General features: G+C 36.8%; 1 protein-coding gene and 1 non-coding gene across 2 annotated transcripts; both read right to left on the reverse strand.

Annotated features, from left to right (window-relative positions):
* Positions 1-1,609: 1,609 nt before the first annotated feature.
* Positions 1,610-20,672, reverse strand: LOC118356981 (breast cancer metastasis-suppressor 1-like protein). The gene is made up of 7 exons (XM_035727555.1): positions 20,604-20,672; positions 19,272-19,355; positions 18,334-18,398; positions 17,578-17,617; positions 16,811-16,958; positions 2,959-3,019; positions 1,610-2,656 (listed from the first exon to the last, which is right to left on the reverse strand). Exons 3-7 carry the CDS (start codon positions 18,379-18,381, stop codon positions 2,606-2,608), a joined length of 348 nt encoding a protein of 115 aa, XP_035583448.1. The 5' UTR covers positions 18,382-18,398; positions 19,272-19,355; positions 20,604-20,672; the 3' UTR covers positions 1,610-2,605.
* On the reverse strand, positions 3,159-3,265 carry LOC118357025. The gene has a single exon (XR_004820109.1). It is a non-coding gene; the product is annotated as a U6 spliceosomal RNA (small nuclear RNA).
* Positions 20,673-22,181: the final 1,509 nt, after the last annotated feature.

Below are 22,181 nucleotides of genomic sequence, written 5' to 3' on the forward strand. Positions count from 1 at the left end.
AATATCTGTTGCATCCAGATTGAGAGTTCCAGTTCCAACTCAATCTTTTATGTAACCTCTTTTCTATTATCATTGTATCTCCTTTTTTCCATATTAGAAATCTGATTCTCAAGAATGTAGAGGATGATAACATTAATATATCCCATAATTACTCATTTATCTCATACTACACACACAGCAGTCTCAGAATAATAATACTAATATTACCACCAATATGGTTCCTGAAAACATTTTAAGAATTCACACACTCTTCGGGTGCCTGGGTGGCTCAGTTGGTTAAGCAACTGCCTTCGGCTCAGGTCATGATCTTGGAGTTCCGGGATCAAGTCCCGCATCGGGCTCCCTGCTCAGCAGGGAGTCTGCTTCTCCCTCTGACCCTCCCCCTTCCCATGCTCTATCTCATTCTCTCTCTCAAATGAATAAATAAATAAAATATTTAAAAAAAAAAGAATTCACACAATCTTCTATTCTTAAGGTAGTTATACTCCATTTACTTTGTCAGACCATTACATACTACACTTTCTCCCTCTTATCCAGTGGTATGCTGGGCCAGCTCATACCAGCTCAGGACAGCCAATTGTTAAATATTCAGGAACTTTGCAAGCGGGTTTTTAAACACCTACATTATCAAAGTTAAATTATATAAACTTAACCACTGCATATATTAAAAGTAAAGGTAGAAAATACTCAAAACTCATCAGTTCCTAATTATTTTGCTACATGTTATAACTAGCTATGCTTTTCATGTTATTTACATCTGTTACATCTGCATGGTGGAAACACTATATTACTATGTAATGGTGAGCACTGCACGAGGTTTCTCAACTCTGCATTCAGTGACATCACATTGGTAGCATGAAATCAACCATAGTAGGAATATTCACACCACAGAAATGGGTAAATGATACAAATTAGGACTTGATTTGTTGTTTTTTATGATTGTCTAGACTTTAAAAAGTGATGCAGAAAATGTTAATAATGCAAATTAAACTTAGAAGGGTATTGTGCCTGTAGCCATTTTGAATAGGACCCCAAAAATGAGGAAATATTTGAAAACTATTACCTAGTTCATCAAAGAGGTCACTTGCATCATTGACAAATGAGTGAAACTTCTCTTACATGTCTTCATTATTTCACATTTGTCTTATCATTAACACAAACACAAAAACCAAAACATATGTTCATGTTAAAAGGAATCTCATTCAGGGCACCTGGGTGGCTCAGTGTGTGGAATGTTCAGCTCTTGATTTCATGATCAAGACTTGATTTCATGATTTCAGGTCATGATCTCAGGGTTGTAGGATTGGCCTGCATTGGGCTCCCCACTCTGTGGGGAGTCTGCTTGAGATTCTCTCTGTCCCTCTACCCCTCCCCCAACGCATGCGCACTCTCTAAATAAATAAAAATTAAAAAAAAAAAAGAACCTAGGGGTGCCCGGGTGACTCATTCCATTAAGTGTCTGCCTTCGGCTCAGGTCAGGATCCCAGGGTCCTGGGATCAAGCCCTGCATCGGGCTCCCTGCTCAGCGGGGAGGCTGCTTCTCCCTCTCCCTCTGTTGCTCCCCCTGCTTGTGCTTGAGCTCTCTCTCTCAAATAAATAAATAAAATCTTCAAAAAAAAATCTAATTCATCAATGACATGAGTGACTTCGTCGCTGAATCAGATAGGAATCATGCATTTATTCAAGTCAAGATTTTTGTGACACAATTGCTGGTGAGATAATTTTAAAAAACTGGTAGTAGACTTTGTAAGAGGTAGCATCTCACAGTGAAGTTATATAGGCTGAAAAACGAGGTGTTTTATTTTGAAATTTATGTTAGCCATATATTTAATCCTTGTCAGTCCTTATTTTGATGTCTCTGGTCATTTTGATTGTGTGATGCTCATGCTCTTGTAGATTCCTTAGGTTGGGTTCACTGGAATAATGTTCCCTGAGTTGTTTTTTTGACAACAGTTTGTGCCCTTTATCTCTGAAGTCATTCTTACTGAATATAAAATTCTTGGCTCACACTTTATTTCCTTAAATATATTCAATGTGCTTATCCATTTTCTTCTGGGATAAAGCACTCTGTTGAAAATCCAGTGATAATTTTCTTTTCCTTATAAGTCATATGCTCTTTTAAGCTTGATACTCCCCCAATTTGTTCCTTTTCCTTTTCGTTCAGTAATTTTACTAGAATATGTGTTGTCACTGGTCCTTCTAATTCAGTATTCTCAGTTATGCTTTCAGTGTGAAATTCAAATCTTTTTTATTTCAGGAAAGTTTTCTTAATTAGAGTATTTAGTAATTGTTCCATTCTTTTACTTTGACTTTCTTTTTCAAGGATGCCATAATCCATTTAATAAGCAGTCTTCTTTTTCCATCCTCAGTATTTGTTACCTCCTCTTCCTCTTGAATCCCTTTAATCTCATACTTCATTGATTTTTTGTTTTTTAATTTTCCTCTTTTCACCTTCTGTTTCTTTTAAGGCAATATGTAATGGATTTGTTCACTCGTGTTCCTTCTAGTTTAGTCCTCACTTTTGAAATAACTTTTTTTCTTTTACTTTTTATTCTTTGCTGAGTTCTGTCACCTCATTTCTGAGTTTTTCTAATTACGATATATATCAGATACTGCTTATCTGTGCAGAATCTGTTCCAAGATCCCCAGTGGATATCTGAAATCACAGATAGTACCAAACCCTACATATACTATACAGTTTCCTATACAAACATACCTATGATAAAGTTTAATTTATAAATTAGGCATAATAAGAGATTAGCAGCAATAACTAATAATGAAATAAAACCGTTATAACAATATACTGTAATGAAAGTTGTGTGAATGTGGTTTCTCTGTCTTTCAAAATATTGGATTGTACTCCCCCTTCTTATGACGATGATGTGACATGCCTACATGATGCGATGGAGTGAGGTGAACGGTGTAGGCGTTTTGACGCATTGTTAGGAGACTACTGACCTTCTGATGATCTGCCAGAAGGAGGATCATCTGCTCCCCAACCACAGGTGACTGCAGGCAACTGAAACCACAGACAGCGAAACCGTGAATAAGGGAAGACTGATGTATTTTGTTTTTTCACGTCCTGTAACATTTTCTTAATATCTTTTAGTTATTTTGAAACAGGAGATCACAGTTTTTTTGTTTTTTGTTTTTTGTTTTTAAATATGGAATACTTTGTGAATGTGCGTGTCAGCCTCGTGTGGGAGCCAGGCTAATTTTCTCTGTATATTGTTCCAGTTGTAGTATATGTGATGCTTAGGCTCGCTTAGATGATCACAGTAGATCACAGTTTTCACCTGTATCGTGGGCATATCTTTCTGGCATAGGAACAAGTAATTCTACTTCTTTTTCTCTTTTTATTATAATAATTTTGCATGGGATTTGACCTTCATACTTTTTAGTTATTTTTATATAAAAAGGGTTTTCCTGGACATCTACACTAAGCAAGGTACGAAACCTTCTCTAACATCACAGAGTTCCCTCTTTAGTTCTTTTTGTATGGGGCTCAGTAATAGGGTGCCTTGTTTTCTGAGCTTTTCTTGGTTCTATTGCCAAACCCCACTTCAATTTGAACCTTCCCTTTTCTTCATCTCTGCTGTCTATCCTGCTGAATTTTAATTCCATTTCCTCTTTGGAAGCATTGTGACTATTCTTGGCCTTTTGTTCTTCCACAGACATTACCAAAACAAGTTTGTCAGTTTCCTTGAAAAACCCTGTTAGAATTTATTTTCTGTATTTCATTTAAGTATTTAAAAATCATATATATCTCAGGGCACTTGGCTGGCTCAGTTGGTGGAGCGTGCAACTCTTGATCATAGGGTCCTGAGTTCAAGCCCCACATTGGGCATGGGACCTACTTGAAAAAAAAAAGAAAAGGCAACAAAAATTATATATATATCTCTTTCATACATTGTTAAGGGTAAATACTGCTTCAAGGTACTTTTGTTTTAGATGCATGTGTTGTTTATATGTGTATGTATACATACACATGAGTGTATTAGGATATGTGTCTCTGTCAAAAAGCATGACAACCACTGCCCAGAAGGCTACTTCAGCACTGATTCCCCCTTGGGCTTCCTCTTTTCCATTTGGTATTCATTTTCTTATTGACTAAACTAGACTGTTTTAAAGCCACATGTTTTTATTACTCGGTTCCATACAGATCTCTAGGGGAGAACTGCTGGTAGTGGTGATGGAGTTTGAAAGGGGCTGAGGGAAAAAATGCAGGGAGTTTCCTGCCTCCCTTAAACCTCACCCCTCGGGACCCTTTCTTACACATCTGCTCATGCAGTCAGTTGGGAACTGCTGGGGTTTTTAGATAGCCTTCTCATCCCTTGCCAGATGGTCTAGGGGTTTGTAAAAGTAGACAAGAAATCAGAGAGAATAAAGAAATATTAGAAATGTCTTCACTCTTAGATCAGTTTGAAGACAAATAGTCTATATTCCTCAGCCACCAAGGTGTTGGAATTCTAACAGATAAACCTCAAAGCGCCCTCTGCTGGCAGCCAGTATTAACCCCCACTAGTCAACAACGAAATAATGCAGATTTCATTGGTACATATTTTTAAGATGGTAATCACACATAGGGAGTTATATTTATATTCACTATTATGTCCTCCAACTAACCAAATGGAACTCAAGCACCATAAGTTAAAATAGCTCTAAATTATGCAGAATCTACAGTTTTGTTCTGTTTTGTTTTTACTACGCTTTTAAGTATTACAAACAAATCTAAACACTATTTGAAGATGAAATGGACTAGTCATTTATAATTGTTGAGAATAATTGTTATGTTAAAAATAATTGTTTTGGACATCTTTATTATGAGCAGGTGTCAGTATTTCTGGAATAAATAAATGCTGTGTGTCTGTGCTTCTAACTTTACATTTTTCCCTGGTCAAAACAAACTCATAACTAATCCTCTTTCAGTCTTTCTGTGAAATTTCTAACTGCCTAAAAGAGATTATCATAAAGAAGAATAAAGCTAAATTCTTGGATTTATAAAATTAAACTTACATTTACCATGGTTAATAGTTTACTACAGTACAGCCTTAAAAATAAAGTTAAATAAAATTAAATGGAGGAATGAAATAACATCTTGAAAATTCAAATCATCCACTAATTTCTAAATTGATAGTTACTCGTGTATTAGCATAGTTATAGGAAGATATTCAAAATATCAACATCACTTATCTTGTTCAACAGAATTAACTATTTTGTGTATTTATACACTAATATATACAGGACTTGCTTAACTTTTTTCTAAAAGGATTAGAGAAATTTTATGGTTCCTAATTTTCAAAGCTCTAATAATCTTGTGCCTATGTACTGAGGTCACTAAAACCTCACAATAACTTTTGGTATAACTCAATGTACCAGTGATAGTGTTTACCCTCAAGAGAAGAAACTCTGAAACAATCTAGTTTTAGATCTTTATATAAAAGATCAATAAATTAATTCATTTTCCAGTATGAATTAATATTTATTAATTTGCTATTTGTAAAGCTTCTGTATTAAATTACCAGTTAGGCCCTTCCTGATTAATAAGTCTATGGAGTCTACTGATTATAAATAGATCCTTGGGGAAAAACACAACCATAAAAAATTCTTTTTTTTTTTAAAGATTTTATTTATTTATTCATGAGAGACAGAGACAGAGAGAGAGAGAAGCAGGCCCCCAAGGAGCAGGGAGCCTGACGTGGAACTCGATCCCAGGACCCTGGGATCATGACCTGAGCCAAAGGCAGACGCTTAACATCTGAGCTACCCAGGCACACACAACCATAAAAAATTCTATTTTAAGAATATTGAGAATAAAATTGGGAAAGTGTGGGGCAAAAAGCTTACCAACAGGGTCATAAATTTAATAGACAAATAGAAACTATCTATTTAATGCCATTCAGAGCACTTTGATCTGTATTAAAAGTTCTGTTTCCTTTTGTTTAATTACATACTTTGTTTCTATAGTAACTCTAAAGCATTGAATCCGTTGAATGTTCCTAAGCCTTTTACATGGTGACTTCTTTTCAGTCGGTAAACAGTAATAACAATATAATCCTTGTTTAGAACTTCATCTTCTTCCTGAAGCTCCCTTAATTAGTACGCAATAGAATTAAATGCAACTGCAGTCTCACTATACAAATTTGAATAATTAGAAGAAAAAATACAAATCCTAAACTAAGTACCTTAGTTTTCTAGGAATTTACTGCCACCTTCAGGTTTTAATCAAAATGCTTTAGTACTATAGCTTTTACATTTCTAGGAGAGAGTCCCTGGTTAATGCAGTAGAAATATTAACATTATTTTCTGGTTTTGAAGGCAAAGTGCTTTCTAACTTAGATTGAAGTACAAATGTCTTTCATGAAATGTGCTTTCATTTTGTCTTGTCTTTTATGATTCTTCTATAACATGTAATTGAAAATCAAAACCTACAGTTTGTTTTATCAGTCATTATAACTATAATTATACACTGGGAGCTCCTAGAAGACTGTCCAAAATATACTTAAGGATCTTTAGGTTAAATCTAATGAAAAACCCTTCAACAACAAAACTGTTTTCAATGTTCCATGTATTGATGCCGTCCAGCCAAAGACCACCCTGAACTTACCTGGAATTTAACAAACTGGGTCTCTTGCTCATTGCAGTGAGGAAGCATATGCCATAGGGGATTGTGGGTGTCTGATAAAGAAGGTATTTTATTTTATTTTTATTTTTTTTAAAGATTTTATTTATTTGAGAGAATGAGAGAGGGAGAGAGAGAGAGAGAGAGAGCATGAGACGGGGGAGGGTCTGAGGGAGAAGCAGACTCACCACTGAGCAGGGAGCCTGATGCGGGACTCGATCCCAGGACTCCAGGATCATGACCTGAGCCGAAGGCAGTCGCCCAACCAACTGAGCCACCCAGGCGCCCAAAAGAAGGTATTTTAAAAAGGACTTACAGGATTGTACTGTATTAGGGGATTTTTGGTAGGGCTCAAAGAAGTGTCAGAAAGTGGGGGCAATTCTATGATTGGGCATCTTGATTAATCTTATTTATAAGACAGGAGGAATGAAGTGAGGCCAAAGATGTAATAGATAAAGAAGTAGCAGTCAGTCATATTAGCAATAGGGGGCGGTTGCATGTTTTCCTTGTCTGCCGACTGACCTTGTTTCTATCTAGACTTAGACAAGCTTGGGAGGGGGAGAAGGTCTTGGGTTTTTTTTTGTCTCGCTTCATCACAGTCAGAGTGGCCTTGTTTTAAGAGGCTGTTTATGCTTAACGGGAGAACCCCAAGGTCTAGCAATGAGTGCCAGGCAGTTCCTAGTTTTCTTTCTCACATATACATTTGCAGCTCTACCAATATCCTTATTTTTTATTCCTTGAATTTGTGGTGAAATTACCAAAGTTTATTATAATTTTTAAGATGAAAATCAACAGAGTATGAAGCCCTGGTGTTTGTGATAAATTTTGCAAGGGTCAGAAACCCAGCTCAAAAAAAAAAAAAAAAGCAAAAGGGGAATTTATTAGAAGACTCATGTGACATGAGAAGGATTGTAGTACAGAGGGAGTGTGGGTCCGCTGAAAGCAGGAAGTTAAATGCCAACTACCTGTCGGTCCCCTGTCTCTTCAGCTCCCTGTGTCATCTTTCTACACAGGGCAGGAAACTTAATTGCCTGTAGTTCTTAAACTTTATTGTCTTCCTGGTTTCAATATGAGATGGAGACGGATTCTGTTTCCACAGTCACAGCTTGAAAGATCTCAGCAAAGGGTACTAATCAGGACAGCCTGGGTTACATGCCCACCTCGTCTAAACTGTGACCGAGACTGGCAGACCATGAGAGAAATGGGTGCTCCCGCTGAAGCCACATGATTGGGGGAAAAGCCTTTCTTGGAAACAGTGGAACTGCAGTGCCCTGCAGACAAAAGAATTGAGGCCCAGCAGGGAGCAAAAATATGATAATAATAATCAGTTCTGGGTTAGAAATATAATATTTGCTATAAAGAAAAAGGGCAAGAAGCAAGAAGACCAGTTAGACCATCACAATCATCCCAATAAAATACAGTAAAGGCTTGAATTAGGGCAGCATCTGGGGCACAGGACAAAAGAGGGTGATTTCAGAAAGTGTTTCAGAGTTAAAATCTGTAGGACTTGACAATTAGAAATGAGGAGTCAAAATATGTAAATAGCCCTTATATAGGATTTATCATGTAATAGCCACTGTTCTAAGCACATAGTATATATTAATTCATTGAAACCTCCTCACAACACTATGAAACATTTAGAATTACTATTTTCATTTTCAGATGAGGACATTTGGAGGCACAGGAAGGTTAAGAAATTATCCACAGTCATACAGCTGGTAAGTGACAGAGTTCACACACACTTAGTCTTGCTCCGAAGCCCATTGAGTTTAGTCAGCTGCCACAGCCTGCCCAGGGCCTGAATTTGGGTGGATGGCTTCATGAATCAAGGGTGGGAACAGAGGAGGAAGACAACTGGGGTTGGGGCAGGGATGTGAAGAAGAGATAATGATTTGGTTTTGTACGTGTGAAGTTCAAAAAGCGTGACCACCAGATGGAAATGCCCCGCAGGTAACTTGTAATATATAACTTGGGTTAGGGCAGAGATTTAGATTTGGGATTGTCAGAACATGCATAGCTGAAGTCAATGTAGTCATTGTAGTAGTCATTAAGTAGATGTACTTAAACATCCTGAAATCATAAATTTATCCTCAAACAAGTGAAAGCACCTGTTTTTTCCATTAACAATGCCATTTTTTAATTCTTTCAATAAGTGAAATATAGTATTTCTTTTCCCATCCCTCTAATAGCAGATGTCGTTTAGCCTCTGCTCAAGGATCTGGTTTCTTAAGCAGTTTAACATAAACTGTAATCTTTCTGGTAGAGATGAAAAGTCAATGAAGTGAGGGAAAACTTCTAAAAGGGCTTGAGTGAGGGTTATCATGCAGTCTGAAGGAAAAAAAACAAAGAGAAGGTGGAAGAATGATGTTGGTAATTATCACAGAATCACTGTTTCTGGTGATAAGGAGAAATAGGCACCCTCATATACTGTTACTGGGAGTGTAAATTGGTACAATTTATTTGCAGGGAAATTGGGCAATATTTAATAAACTATAAAAAAAAATCCCTTACCACTTGACCAAACAGTTCTACTTGAAATTTATGCTACAAATATACTCTTTCCCAAGGTCAAAAATGTATGTTCAAGAGTATTCACTTCAGCCTTGTTTGATAAGAGAAGGAAGAAGGAAAGGAAAAATCTAAATGTTCATCAATTCCATAGCATGGAATTCCATGAGGTTATTCCATAAAATGAATACCATGCAGTCATTAAAAAGAATGAGGTAGATCTCTGGGGGCTGATAGGGAATGATCACCAGGACATACTGTATTTAAAAGGGATTGCGGCGCCTGCACAGTTCAGTCAGTTGACTGTCCAACTCTTGATTTGGACTCAGGTCGTGACCTCAGGGTTGTGAGATGGGGCCCTGGGTCAGGCTCTGTGCTCGGCGCAGAGTCTGCTTGTCTCTCTCTCTCTCTCTCTCTCTCTTTCAAATAAGTAAATAAACAAAATCTTTAAAAAATAAAAATAAAATTTAAAAATTAAGAAGGAAAGAAAAAGAGAAGTGCAGTAGAATACACGTACTATTCCTTTAATGTAAATAATAGGTCCTGCCATGCCATACTTTATTAACCTGGCGGAAAAACAACCAGTATGGGGCTAGAATCTTACAGAATCTTTTAAAGCTCAAAATGGAGGTAGAAAAAGAGAAAGTCCGGAGAACCAGTTGAGTGCAGGAGGCATCTTGCAGGCATAGTGGTCACAGCCGCAGCCTCTCCTTCCGGGGGGGGTCTCCTCCTGCCTTGGCAGTCGTGCACAGAGAGTCGTGCACAGAGAGTCGTGCACAGAGAGTCGTGCACAGAGAGTGGGCTTGGGCCATGACTGCTGCTGCAAACTCCCTTGAGCAGCTCTACCGGGAGGAGGGAGAGGAGAGCTCTAAAGAAAGGGAAGGAGGGTGAGTGAGCTCCCGCTCCTATATGCCTGAGGAACCCCAACAGAAGCCTTGGGCATAAGAGGGTGCAGCTCAAGTTGGTGTAGGAAAGACCCAAACCACGTGGGCCCTTGTGTAGTGGACACTGTTATTATATATACATATATAAATATAAAATATAAGCTAACACCGTGGGGTATAAGCTTCAAATCAAAAATTGCTAGAGTCAATAAGTAATTTTAACAGTGCCTGAAGTCTTAAAAAAATATCAATTTTCCTTAATAAGTGCAGTTGCCTGTAGGTGTACTTAAACATAATATACTTAAATCATAAATTTATCCTCAAACAAGTGAAAGCACCTTACTGTTTTTGCCATTAACAATGCCATTTTTTAATTCTTTCAATAATAAGTGAAATATGGTATTTCTTTTCCCATCCCTCTAATAGCAGATGTCGTTTAGCCTCTGCTCAAGGATCTGGTTTTCTAAGCAGTTTAACATAAACTGTAATCTTTCTGGTAGAGATGAAAAGCTACCCTGTGGCTGCTTCTGGACTAGAATTATGACACTTCTCTCCTCAAGAGAATGCAGCAGTGTGCTGGCAAGGTCACCCACCTCAAAACTGTATTAGACACAGGAAAACAGATAAGGAAAGGGAAAGTAAACTTTAAAGACTGTTACTACATAACGTTTTCCCTTGACCTTTAATAATAAAATGTGTCTTTGAAAGAGAATGCATTAGCTTCAAGTTTAAGAGCAAAGAAATGTTAGACTTACAGTTACTTTCTAGTAATAGAAAGATGGATGGATGGATGAATAGGTGGGTGGGTGGGGAAGAAGGGAGAGAGAGATAAACACATTTTTCAGAAAGATTAGCAACTTGAGATAAAATCAACTCAGTTTTAGAACACTCTAAATATGGGCGCCTGGGTGGCTCAGTTGGTTAACCATCTGCCTTCGGCTCAGGTCATGATCCCGGGGCCGTGGGATTGAGGCCCGCATCAGGCTCCCTGCTCTTTGGGGCACCTGCTTCTCCCTCTGCCTCTGTCTCTCATGAATAAATAAATAAAATCTTAAAAAAAAAAAACCCAAATATAAGTTCTGTCACAGTATTTTGCCTCTGGTACCTTGTGAAAAACCTCATGACCAGAAATTCCCAATATATATAAAGAGTAAACATATTAGAATTCTTACATCATGTTCATTTTGTTTTAAACATGAAAAATATTAAATAACAACTTTCTGTTTATACATCAAATACAATTCCTGGTACATGGCAAGCATTAAAAATTACAGGTACAGGCTGCCCGTGAAGTCAGGGTCCATTCTGGTCCAATAAGCTGGCCAGAGTGGGAAAGCCTATGGCATAGAAAGAACTTAGAGGGGGAAGTGGGAAAGGCCTGCGCAGCCCAGTAACAGGGGAGAGATCTTGGTCAGCAGGGCACCAGAAAAAAAAAGAAAGTCAAAAGTAAGATGATAGCAGTGTGTCCAGCACAATACCAGAAAGGGGATACCCTCACCACAGAACTGATGACTCTCACCAAAACAAATCTGATCACAAGGTTGTTTTCACACAGATTTTCCTAGAAGGAGAGAACTGACTTGAGGAGTCAGGTCTCCTTCTCAACTATACTTCCCAATTTAAATTATTAAACTGACACTTGGCTGCCCCTTCAATCCCCTATGAGTTGGTCAGCCTAACTTCCCCAGAGCTGTCACCTTGAGGCATGTTACCAGTTTGCTAGGGCTGCTCTAACAAAATGCCACAGACTGGGAGGCTTAAACGACAGAAACTCATTTTCTCACAGTGCTGGGTATTAGAAGTCCAGGATCAAGGTGTTGGCAAGTTTGGTTTCTTCTTAGGTCTCTCTTCTTGGCTGGCGGGTAGTGACCTTGCCCTGTCCTCACACAGCCTCCTGGGTGGGCACCTGTCGGATGTCCAAATTTCCTCTTCTTTTGTCAGTCAGATTGGATTAGGGTCCACCCTAAAATGATCTCATTTTAACTCATCACCTCTCTAAAGACCCTATCTCCAAATACAGTCACATTCTGAGGTGCTGGGGGTAATGGCTTCACCAGATGAATTTGGTGAAAGGGGTGGAAGGCACAATTCAGCCCATTACAGGATATATAGATAAAGTTCAAGTTTCTGGGCCTGTGAAATAAAGGGCAAGGCTGGGCCACAGTGTCCAATGGGGGAAACTGCCTCAGTTAATCCCTCCTGACCCAGCAGCCACAATTCCTGTAGTTCATCCATAAAGACAATATAAGGAACATGCATTTTTCCCTAACCCCATTCTAAACTTCCATGTTTTTTAAAAAAAATATTTTAGATTTCCTTATCTTCAGCAATTAAAATAGTTTATATTCCAATTTCCATGGGACTACATAAATCCTAACTAGTATATTCATCCTGCATCGACTTTTTTACCCTATAAATTCATTTTAGTTCAGTTTTAATGTACTGAACTTACTGGGTCCACAAACAAAATCTTCGAAATAACAGCCAATGTCCCTGTTTTTCTTTTCAAATAATTATCAGTGAGGTGTACACAGTTCTCTGAGTAGTGTTTGAGTTCTAAGTAACAATATGTATTTGAGAACAACCTGAGGAAGGCTGCAATGAAAAGTGCTCAGGCTACCAATGAGAGGGACAGAATGAGGAGTGTGCTCTTAATTTGCTAATAATTATTAGTCATGCACTGGATTAGTGATGGTTGGGGTGTTTTTTTAATGGAAAATGGCTGGAAGGGATGGGCTGATTATGAAATACTGGGAGCTGTGGGAGGAAAGGCCTATAAACTGATCCTAAAACAGAGACTGATTATAAACATGACAGCAGCGGCAGCAACTGATCATATCACACTTCACAGATTCTAACAATCCTCCTAAACCTTTTGACCAGAGTCTAATGGCAAACTGCCAATATATAAATATAAAAATATTTATAAATGCATTTTATAGTACTTTATTTTATAGTACTCTATAGATGATTATAGTTGTATATGTTTTCAAAGTAAATGCACTAATCGTAGTTTTTAAAAATATTTTCTATATTTAGAATTTCAGAACATATGCGGTACATTTTTGTTAAAGTATAACATATATGTATATTTTAAAATTAAGTATAACTTGCCCATCTTGAATATCTAAATATACCCCAACAGAGGTTGAACTGTGATGTAGGGAAGCAGAAACATTTGTTTAACACTCCAACTCTCTGTACCTATTAATGTAAATTGGCTGAAATCATTCTTAGAAGTGGACAGGTTATAAAGAACTTACCCACGAGTAATTCAAGACACTACAAATGACACTCAACACATCTTTTTATTATATACTAAATTTAAAAATACAAATCTTATTAAAAATGCTTATGAAACATTGTATACATAAGTACTGTCAAATACTATTGGATTATGACATTATGTACATTTGTTAAGGTTAATTAGAAACAGAACAAAGTATATAACTTTGCTGATAATGAATTTCAGAAGTCAAATATTTTAACATTTGGCAACTGTGAAGTAGTGATCTGCACAGGAAGATGTTTGCAGAGGTAAAATAGTAAGAAAACAAACGGAATAATGCAGATATTCCTGCCCTGTTAATAAGTAGCTCTCTTCCTCATCCTCTTCAGTCTCATTATAACAGAAATTAAAGTGCACAAGACCACCAGGAAAACTTGATTTGGTTGTACCCTAATATATACTACAGCCAATTGTGCTGCCATATTGAGGGTTTCAATTCTTTGTACTGTTCCTGAGGTTTTAGAAGTTAATTTTGCATGTGGCTAAGGGAAGAGAGGCCAATACTTTCTAAATTGCACCAAGTGGCCTTAAAGTGTAGAACCACCAAAGATAAAAATATTAATTTGGGAATAGACTCAAGAATATTATCCCTGTCTACTTTGCCCTAGGAATAAAATTAAGATAAGAACCTAGTTTTACCTCTGAAAAATGCTTACTAAAAATCTGTTTCAAAAGGTCAGACATGAACAGCAAGCACCACAATACTGTCAGTTACTATTCACCACTTATATACTGCATCATAAATACCAGGCATAAATACCTGACCTCTACAGGTTCACAAGAAATACAGGTAGAAGCATGTTATTACTTGACACTAATTTTACTAATTAAGTATAATTTGTAAAAATAGGTCACCACCATACAATCAAGGAAGAGGAGAAGAAAAGCTCCTAGTCTACAAAAGTGCTCCCTTTAGCTTTCAAACCCAATAGCTTCATTTTGGGTAAAACAAGATTGTAAAGAAAGGTCATCAGTTCTAAATAAGCTGATGATGCCATATATACATACTCACGTATATATGTTTAAATTTCAATTCTGATTTAACACAATGTACTAGTACAAACCATTTATAGGAAACATTTTATCAGGCTTATTTACAAACACAATGAGTGACAAAGATATGGAAAAATCAAAGAAATTGTAGACAAATATAGCCATTTAGCAACATAGTTCACTAAAGATAAAACAGATTTGCATAATGTTTTTAAAAAACAAAGAAAAAAATTTAGTAAGAAACCCCTACCATATATATATACCTATTGGTCATTGGACCTAAAAGGCAAATAAATGTAATGATCATGATTAAGTTTTTATTACTATCTCATTGACATATCAATATGAGGTTTACTTAAGAGTACTACCTACAAATACAGTCTCATGATTTGATGAGAATATTAAGTTATTGAATACATTTTTAACTCCCATGGCACATCACACTTGATAACACTAATAAGGTAGCTTTAGATAACACTTAAATCATGATTATGAATGTTTAATTGAATATTTTCCTTTCTGTAGCTGTGAAATGTAAAGCTTAGATTTGCTTCCATCAGGCCTCTTAAACCAAACTTCATCATGGTTAATTGTTGTAATTACAGCACTAAAAAGGGCGGGGGGGGAAGGAATGAATGAATGAATTGCAATACGCCTCCACCACTCATTTTAGAGTACTAGCCATAAAACCAAAATAGCTGGACTGCAAGAGTAGATTCAGATATATAATTGTCATTTACCACAATGCTGCACTATCAGCAGGGCATATTGTCAAAAACATCACATTCAGCAACACTTAAGAGACAATCTCCTTTCTTTCCTTAATAGAACTGGTCATATTTACTATAAGAACTATTAAATGCACATCGTTCCACTACAGCCCCACCCCAACCCACCCCCCAAAAACACACAGTGGAGCTAAAAACACTAATTATATAGTATTACACCTCCAATTTATATCAGCCCAGGCAGTAGGAAATCTTTGATTGTTTTAAATTTTTTTTTGGGCGCCTGGGTGGCTCAGTTGGTTAAGCGACTGCCTTCAGCTCAGGTCATGATCCTGGAGTCCCGGGATCGAGTCCCGCATCGGGCTTCCTGCTCAGCGGGGAGTCTGCTTCTCCCTCTGACCCTCTTCCCTCTCATGCTTTCTATCTCTCATTCTCTCTCTCTCTCAAATAAATAAATAAAATCTTTAAAAAAAAAATAAAATAAATTTTTTTCAAATGCTTTATTTTTTCAGAGTATCCACTTACTTTAAGTTTTTATTTAAATTCTAGTTAGTTAACATATAGTGTAATACTGGTTTCAGGAGCGTAGGAAATCTTAAAAATACCAATCCCTAATTCCCAGTGTCAAAACATCTGTAGGTACTTGTATGGATTCTTTTTTTGACACTACTTATCTTTATGTAGAAATATTTTTAAAAACAGATTTGTGTTTAATACTCTTATAGTATTTCATCTCTTTTTAAATCACATTTATGCTAAGTAGTCAGTAAAATGTCTTAAAAGTAGTAAGATAAAGCAAAGAATCTAGGGGTATCACATAGAACCTAGTAATTAGCTCAGGGCGCTTCTATGAGGAAAGTTATTATACACAATGCTCCTACTATCCTAAAACTTTACAGATGAAATTACAGTCCAAGTAAAACCACTATATTTGGAAAATGAGTATTCTTCCCTAAATACAAACACTGCATTTACCAGTCATACCTAGAAAAAGATACTTTCTTACTATAGAATGTTACCACTCTGAGAATTAAATCCTAAACTACTGAAGGAACAAAAGCAGTGATTAGCATTAATATTTTCCAAAAGCTACAACCAGATAAAACTTAGAAGGCTATCAGGGTGCCTGGCTGGCTCAGTCAGTGGAGCATGTGACTCTTGATCTCGGGGCTGTGGCTTTGAGCCCCATATTGCGTGTAGAGATTACTTAAAAAAATAAAATCTTAAAAAAAAAGAACCAGAAAACCTTAGAAGGCTGTATAATTATCGAAACGTTTAAGCTTAGACAGATTGAGTCTTTTAAAAGGCAGCTTTCAGTTTTCAAGTTACACTCTAATTACTGTGACTCTTAAGGCTTTCCTTAATTTTCCATTCTTTTCCTACTCTAATTGATACATATTCTTTGTATCCAAAATACTGTAACACAACCAAAAAAGTTAACGATTAATATATCTACCCAAAACTCATAACAGATGGTTTAAAGATCATAATATTAAAATCCTAACAATTCATCTACTTTAAGAACTAACAAATAGGACCACTTACCTGGGCTAAATAATTCCAACATTTCCTCTTGTGTTAATGCTTGTGCTCAAGAACTTAATATGTGATGTAGGTCTATAAATACTAACACTGGTGAACACACATGCTAATCAAATCATATGCCAAGAGAAAAGAAGGATCCATAGGCAATTAATGGTGCATTATGAATGTACTACAGAGGGGGCAAATATTTATTGACAATAATGTTGTAAATACTGAACAGTGCTGAAGTGATAATTTTTACCTTGTAGGACATTCATCTTTTTTATCAATACATATTGTTTGTCCACGTATATACCATTCACCATCATAGTATAATCTTCCTTCTTCGGATCTAGCACTGTGCAGATGTTTTTCCAGTTTCACAGGTGCTAAAGGGATCAGTTCAAAAACTGTTATATTAATAAGACATTGTCAGAAAAACAAAAGTGCAGAACATTAAGCAGTAACACCAATCCATGCATATAGGTGAAAAAAACACTAAAAATATTTCTTAGATAACAACTATAAATCTAATAGAAATAAGAGAGGGGCGCATGGGTGGCTCAGTCGGTTAAGCGACTGCCTTCAGCTCAGGTCATGATCCCAGAGTCCCAGGATCGAGCCCCGCATCGGGCTCCTTGCTCAGTGGGGAGCCTGCTTCTCTCTCTGACGCTCCCCGCTCTTATGCTCTCTCTTTCTCACTCTCTCTCAAACAAATAAATAAAATCTTTAAAAAAAAAAGAATTTAATTTCTTATATAATTAACTTTTTAATATAACGACAAAATAAAGCTGTACAATGTACAATAAATCATCAGTTAACTAGACAAGTGCCAGAAGGGGAAGAAGGTGCATTATCAGTTACTAGTGCCAATTTTAAGTAGGATTTTAAAACATTGTAATTCCAGGAGTAGTGCTCACTGTTGAAATGAAACCACTGACAGGGGCGCTGTTTGGTATGTGGATGACTTAGCCCTGATTCAATCAGTCTCCACAGAGAAGATTCCCGAACTTAGATTAAATGACTTACGTTCTGTTTTCACTCTGTGTGGACCCAGTGTAGCCATTGCCTTAATTAAAAAAAGAAGAAAGACACTGAGTTTATAGACTGAAAGTACATTGTGGGATCTATTTAATGTCTACAACCCTACTGACGACCTCAGTAGCTAACAGTGAAATACAATCTTCAGCTGCTCTAATAAATTTTAATGTCTAAGACCATAAGGAATATAAAGAATAACCATTCCGCCTAAAGGTGTTATCAATACCTGAATTCATCTCTTGCAACTAAGAAGTTTCTGAAAACGGAAAAATTTAATACAAAAAATAAGTCTCCACTTTCAAACAAGCACAGAAAATCCTATAATTCTTGAATGTTTAATGAGAGAATGCAAGACATACAATACGAGTTCAAATATTCACTTTCATTCATTCAACAAATATTTATTGAGTGCCCTCAGAAAGCCAGGACTGGGCTAAGGACTAAGCACAGAAAGATTATATATTATTACTTTTGTATAATAATAATAATTATTATTATTACCCTAAATAAATGCTTTTCTGGACTTTTGCATAAATTATTTATTACATTATTACAGGAAAAAATACAAATTGCTGACATGTCTCTCTTAAAGTATTCTTGCAATCCACAGTTATCTGTATTAGCATTAACTGCCACAGAGAGAATGTTGTAAAGTAAGGCATATTAACAATAATCGTATTTTGATGTATTAGTGAAAAACCACAGAATCTTACAAAGTAAGATTCCATTGCTCTTTAATCATACCTTCCTAATTGTTGTCCAGTCTTCAAGAATATCAAGATCTTGTAGCATATAAACTATATATGGACGTGGAAAAGTCAAGGTCAATTTAGCTGTAAGAATTTCACACTTTGAATTTTATTTCCAAACTTCTGTTTTTCAGAGAATTGGAACACTGATTTGTGGACATAATCCTTTGGCATGCTGAATTCTGACTTCAAATTATTCTCCAAAAAACTCAGTACGAGGATAAATACATTTCAGTACTTCAGATGCTATAACCATATTCTCTTAATTCTAAGATATCACTGATTATAAGATATACCACCAACGTAATCACTGTTTTGAGGTGGGGATGGGAAAAGACAGGGGTAAAGGAGGAGGGTCCCACAGGGAACACCACAGGGAACACCAAGACTGAAAGCACATACTAAGTTAAAGACACTCCAGTTTTGGAGGCTCATGGGTGGCTCAGTCCATTAAGTATTTGACTCTCTTGATTTTGGCTCAGGTCATGATGACAGGGTCGTGAGATTGAGCTCCGCACAGGGCTCCGCGCTGGGCATGGAGCCTGCTTATGATTTTCTCTCTCCCTCTCCCTCTCCCTCTGCTGCTTCTCTCTCTCTCTCTCTCTCAAAAAAGCAAACAAAAAATGTAAAATAAAAACCTCAGGAACATTGAAAAGTGTTAAAAAATATACATGTGAATTAATCATGCTATATTCACATCAAAGCCTTTGTGAGCTACAAAGCCATATTTTCAAAGTTGAGATCATGACTAAATTTCTACTCCTTCCCTACCTCTTTTGATCTAAACTATATTCTTCTGCCTCAGTTTTGTAAATCATCTTTTGCCTATTACAGGATCATATAAATAAAGTCAATGTATACTAATAAAAATTACAAAGACAGGCACAATGCAAAAATGTATACCAAGGCAAAAAAAAATTTAGAAAAGGATATCTGAAACAACAGCTGGCTTCTTTTTGTCAGGACTGAAAGGATCCTTCCTCTTTTTTCTTGACTGAAGCTCATCATTCCACAGCTCTGGCAAGTAAATAAAAATTAAGTATTAGCTGATTTCTGGAGATCAAAGTAAGGGAAAAGGCTTTGTAATTTCATGGTAGCAAAATTTCATTGGAAGCTATGTATATACACATATGACTATATAATTTCATGAGCAGCTCTATATTCATAAAATTTCCTGTGCCTTTATTAAAGTAAAAATCAACTTGGCATTTACTGACTACTAACTGATGAACGTATGTCAGGTACTTTGTTAAATACACACTGCGTGCATTATGTCATCCTCAAAGCTATCCCTGAGGTAGTGTTCCTATTATTTCCATTTTACAGATGAGGAGACTGATTTAGAAAAGCTAAAGTGACTGTTCACAGTCACCCACGCAGTAGGGCCTGGGGCAGTGGTGTGACAAGTTCAGCGTGTCTCGGGCGCCTGGGTGGCTCAGTCGTTAAGCGTCTGCCTTCGGCTCGGGTCATGATCCCAGGGTCCTGGGATCGAGTCCCACATCGGGCTCCCTGCTCCGCGGGAAGCCTGCTTCTCCCTCTCCCACTCACCCTGCCTGTGTTCCCTCTCTCGCTGTCTCTCTCTGTCAAATAAATAAGTAAAATCTTAAAAAAAAAAAAAAAAAAAACAAGTTCAGCGTGTCTGACCCCACTGTGCCTATTCTACACCAGAGAAATAAAATCTCTGAGGGGAAAAGCAATGTACACGCAAGACCTGGAGAGTAACCCAGTATATCTTCAACCCAGTGTAGAAAGCCTTTCCATAATACCCCTGAAAAGGCAATTTCAACCTTGGACTGATGTAATTATTAATGAGTTTTTCCTTTTTCTGAGACAAAAATCTACCTCCCTGTAATTTCCGGTTTGTGTGATACCAAAAAGAAAAGGTTTTTATTCCTTCTTCCACCTGATCTTTCAAGACTTAAAGAGAAGAACATATACTGTAGTTGTCTTCCAGTACTATTCTTATATTATAAAGATATTCTTGCTGTTCTTATAGTATACCATTCTTACTCCTGTAGCTGCTGTCATACTTCTCTTTTGTCCCTTTTCACGCATTCCCTTTGCTATGTCTTTCTGAAATGTGAATGCAAATCAAAGCAACAATCACAAGCCTGTCAAATTCTTTAGAAGTCTCCCCCTTTCTCATTAGGACACTTCATTTACATAACATTTGTGTCAGGAGACTCGGATATGATGAGACACTACAGCAAAGCCCAGGTTCAGTGTCACCTAAAGTAACCGTCCCCAGCACGCCATCCCCATTACCTGAGGTAATATCAATGCTGTGCCTGTCCTCCTCAAGTCTTCTTCTCTTCTCCTCCAGCTCACTCTCGACTGTATCATACAACAAAAGCTTTTCACTCTGCGGAAAAAAAAAAAAAGATTATGCATAAGTGGAAATAAAAAATCGGTCTTAACTATGAGTACTAAATCACTTGCTCTTAAAGTACTTTAACACATGATGCTTTTGTCTGCTAACTTAAAATTTTTTAAGATAAAATGCCAAAAACATGAAAGAAATAAAACTAGAAAATACAGAATCTAAGTACAGATTTAAATACATGCAATTAAATTGTTTAATGACATCTAAATTTATATGTGATATGAGGGTAAATGTTTACATACAATTCACAGTAAGCGCCAATGGCCCCTTTTATATATAAGCAGGTCCTACCTGTCACTATAATAGAGAACCTGTACTATAAAGTAGATCATTATAAAATGGTTCATGTTTTCTCATCGCAACAATAATTGAGCCTTTATTCCTAATACCTCAATATCATACAAAATAGACTACTATATCGCAGAGAGGGATTCAAGTATGAATTCTGTAATCCTTTTAAATCTAATGAGAGTCAAAATCATAAAACTACAGACTATATCCAGATCTCTCAACAAAACTATAGAAAGACTGAGGGACTTGCTAAAAGAGACTATTTACTACTAGCAAATCAGACTAGAACCCAGGTCTACTAGTTCTAGCCCCTTGTTCTTTTAATTAGAAAACATTATATCCCTTATTTTCAAAGGGATAAAATATACATAAGTATAATACCTAGATTTGTTCTATAAAAAGCTTATGACAGATTCCCAACCCGCCCACCACACCCTTACTCTAGTGAGGAGAGGCTACTAATGCATAGTTAGATGTGCCTGTCGCCTCATAGAGACTACTGGAATACAGTTAGATAGGATTTCTAGGGGAAGGCACAGGCCACACCCATTTGGCAGCACTCCCAGTGTAAATCATGAAATCCTCTCTTCCAGGTGTGAAATTTAGAGTCTACACATGCTTGAAGGTTCTCCTGAGTGGTAGAGAGAAGATGGCTTTTGTCAATTTGAGGCAAGCCAGGAGCTTGAGAAAGTAAAGCTGAAGACTAAAACTCGATCTCATATGAAAAATCGTCTCCTTGCTTGCTACCCTCTATGTTTATTTCTTTTTACTTGTTCCCCCACCTTTGGTAAAGCCTTATGAAATATTCCAGTCTTATCTACATTGTGCTACAAGCACTGGGAAACATTATATACCAGAGGAAAAGGGAGAGCAGACCCCAGCCATGGTCAAGATAGTGTGGCAGCTATAAACAGATCAGATTCTCCAAGCAAAGATGACTCCTAATGCAGAGTGGAAGTGATAAAGCTTTTGTTTTTAAGATTATGAAGATTTAACTGCTGCAGTCTCTTTCATTTCTATTGATAAAATTGCCCTAGGTCAAGCAAAAATTCTAAAATAAGTCCACTAATCATTCTTTATAATTAAAACAAAACAAAACACAATGATCCTGAAATATTTAAAGCTTTGAAGACACCTCTGAAGATATTAAAAGTATAAAGGGTACAGAT

This window comes from Zalophus californianus, chromosome 5 (assembly GCF_009762305.2).
Source record: "Zalophus californianus isolate mZalCal1 chromosome 5, mZalCal1.pri.v2, whole genome shotgun sequence".
In the NCBI taxonomy this organism is placed as follows: Eukaryota; Metazoa; Chordata; class Mammalia; order Carnivora; family Otariidae; genus Zalophus; species Zalophus californianus.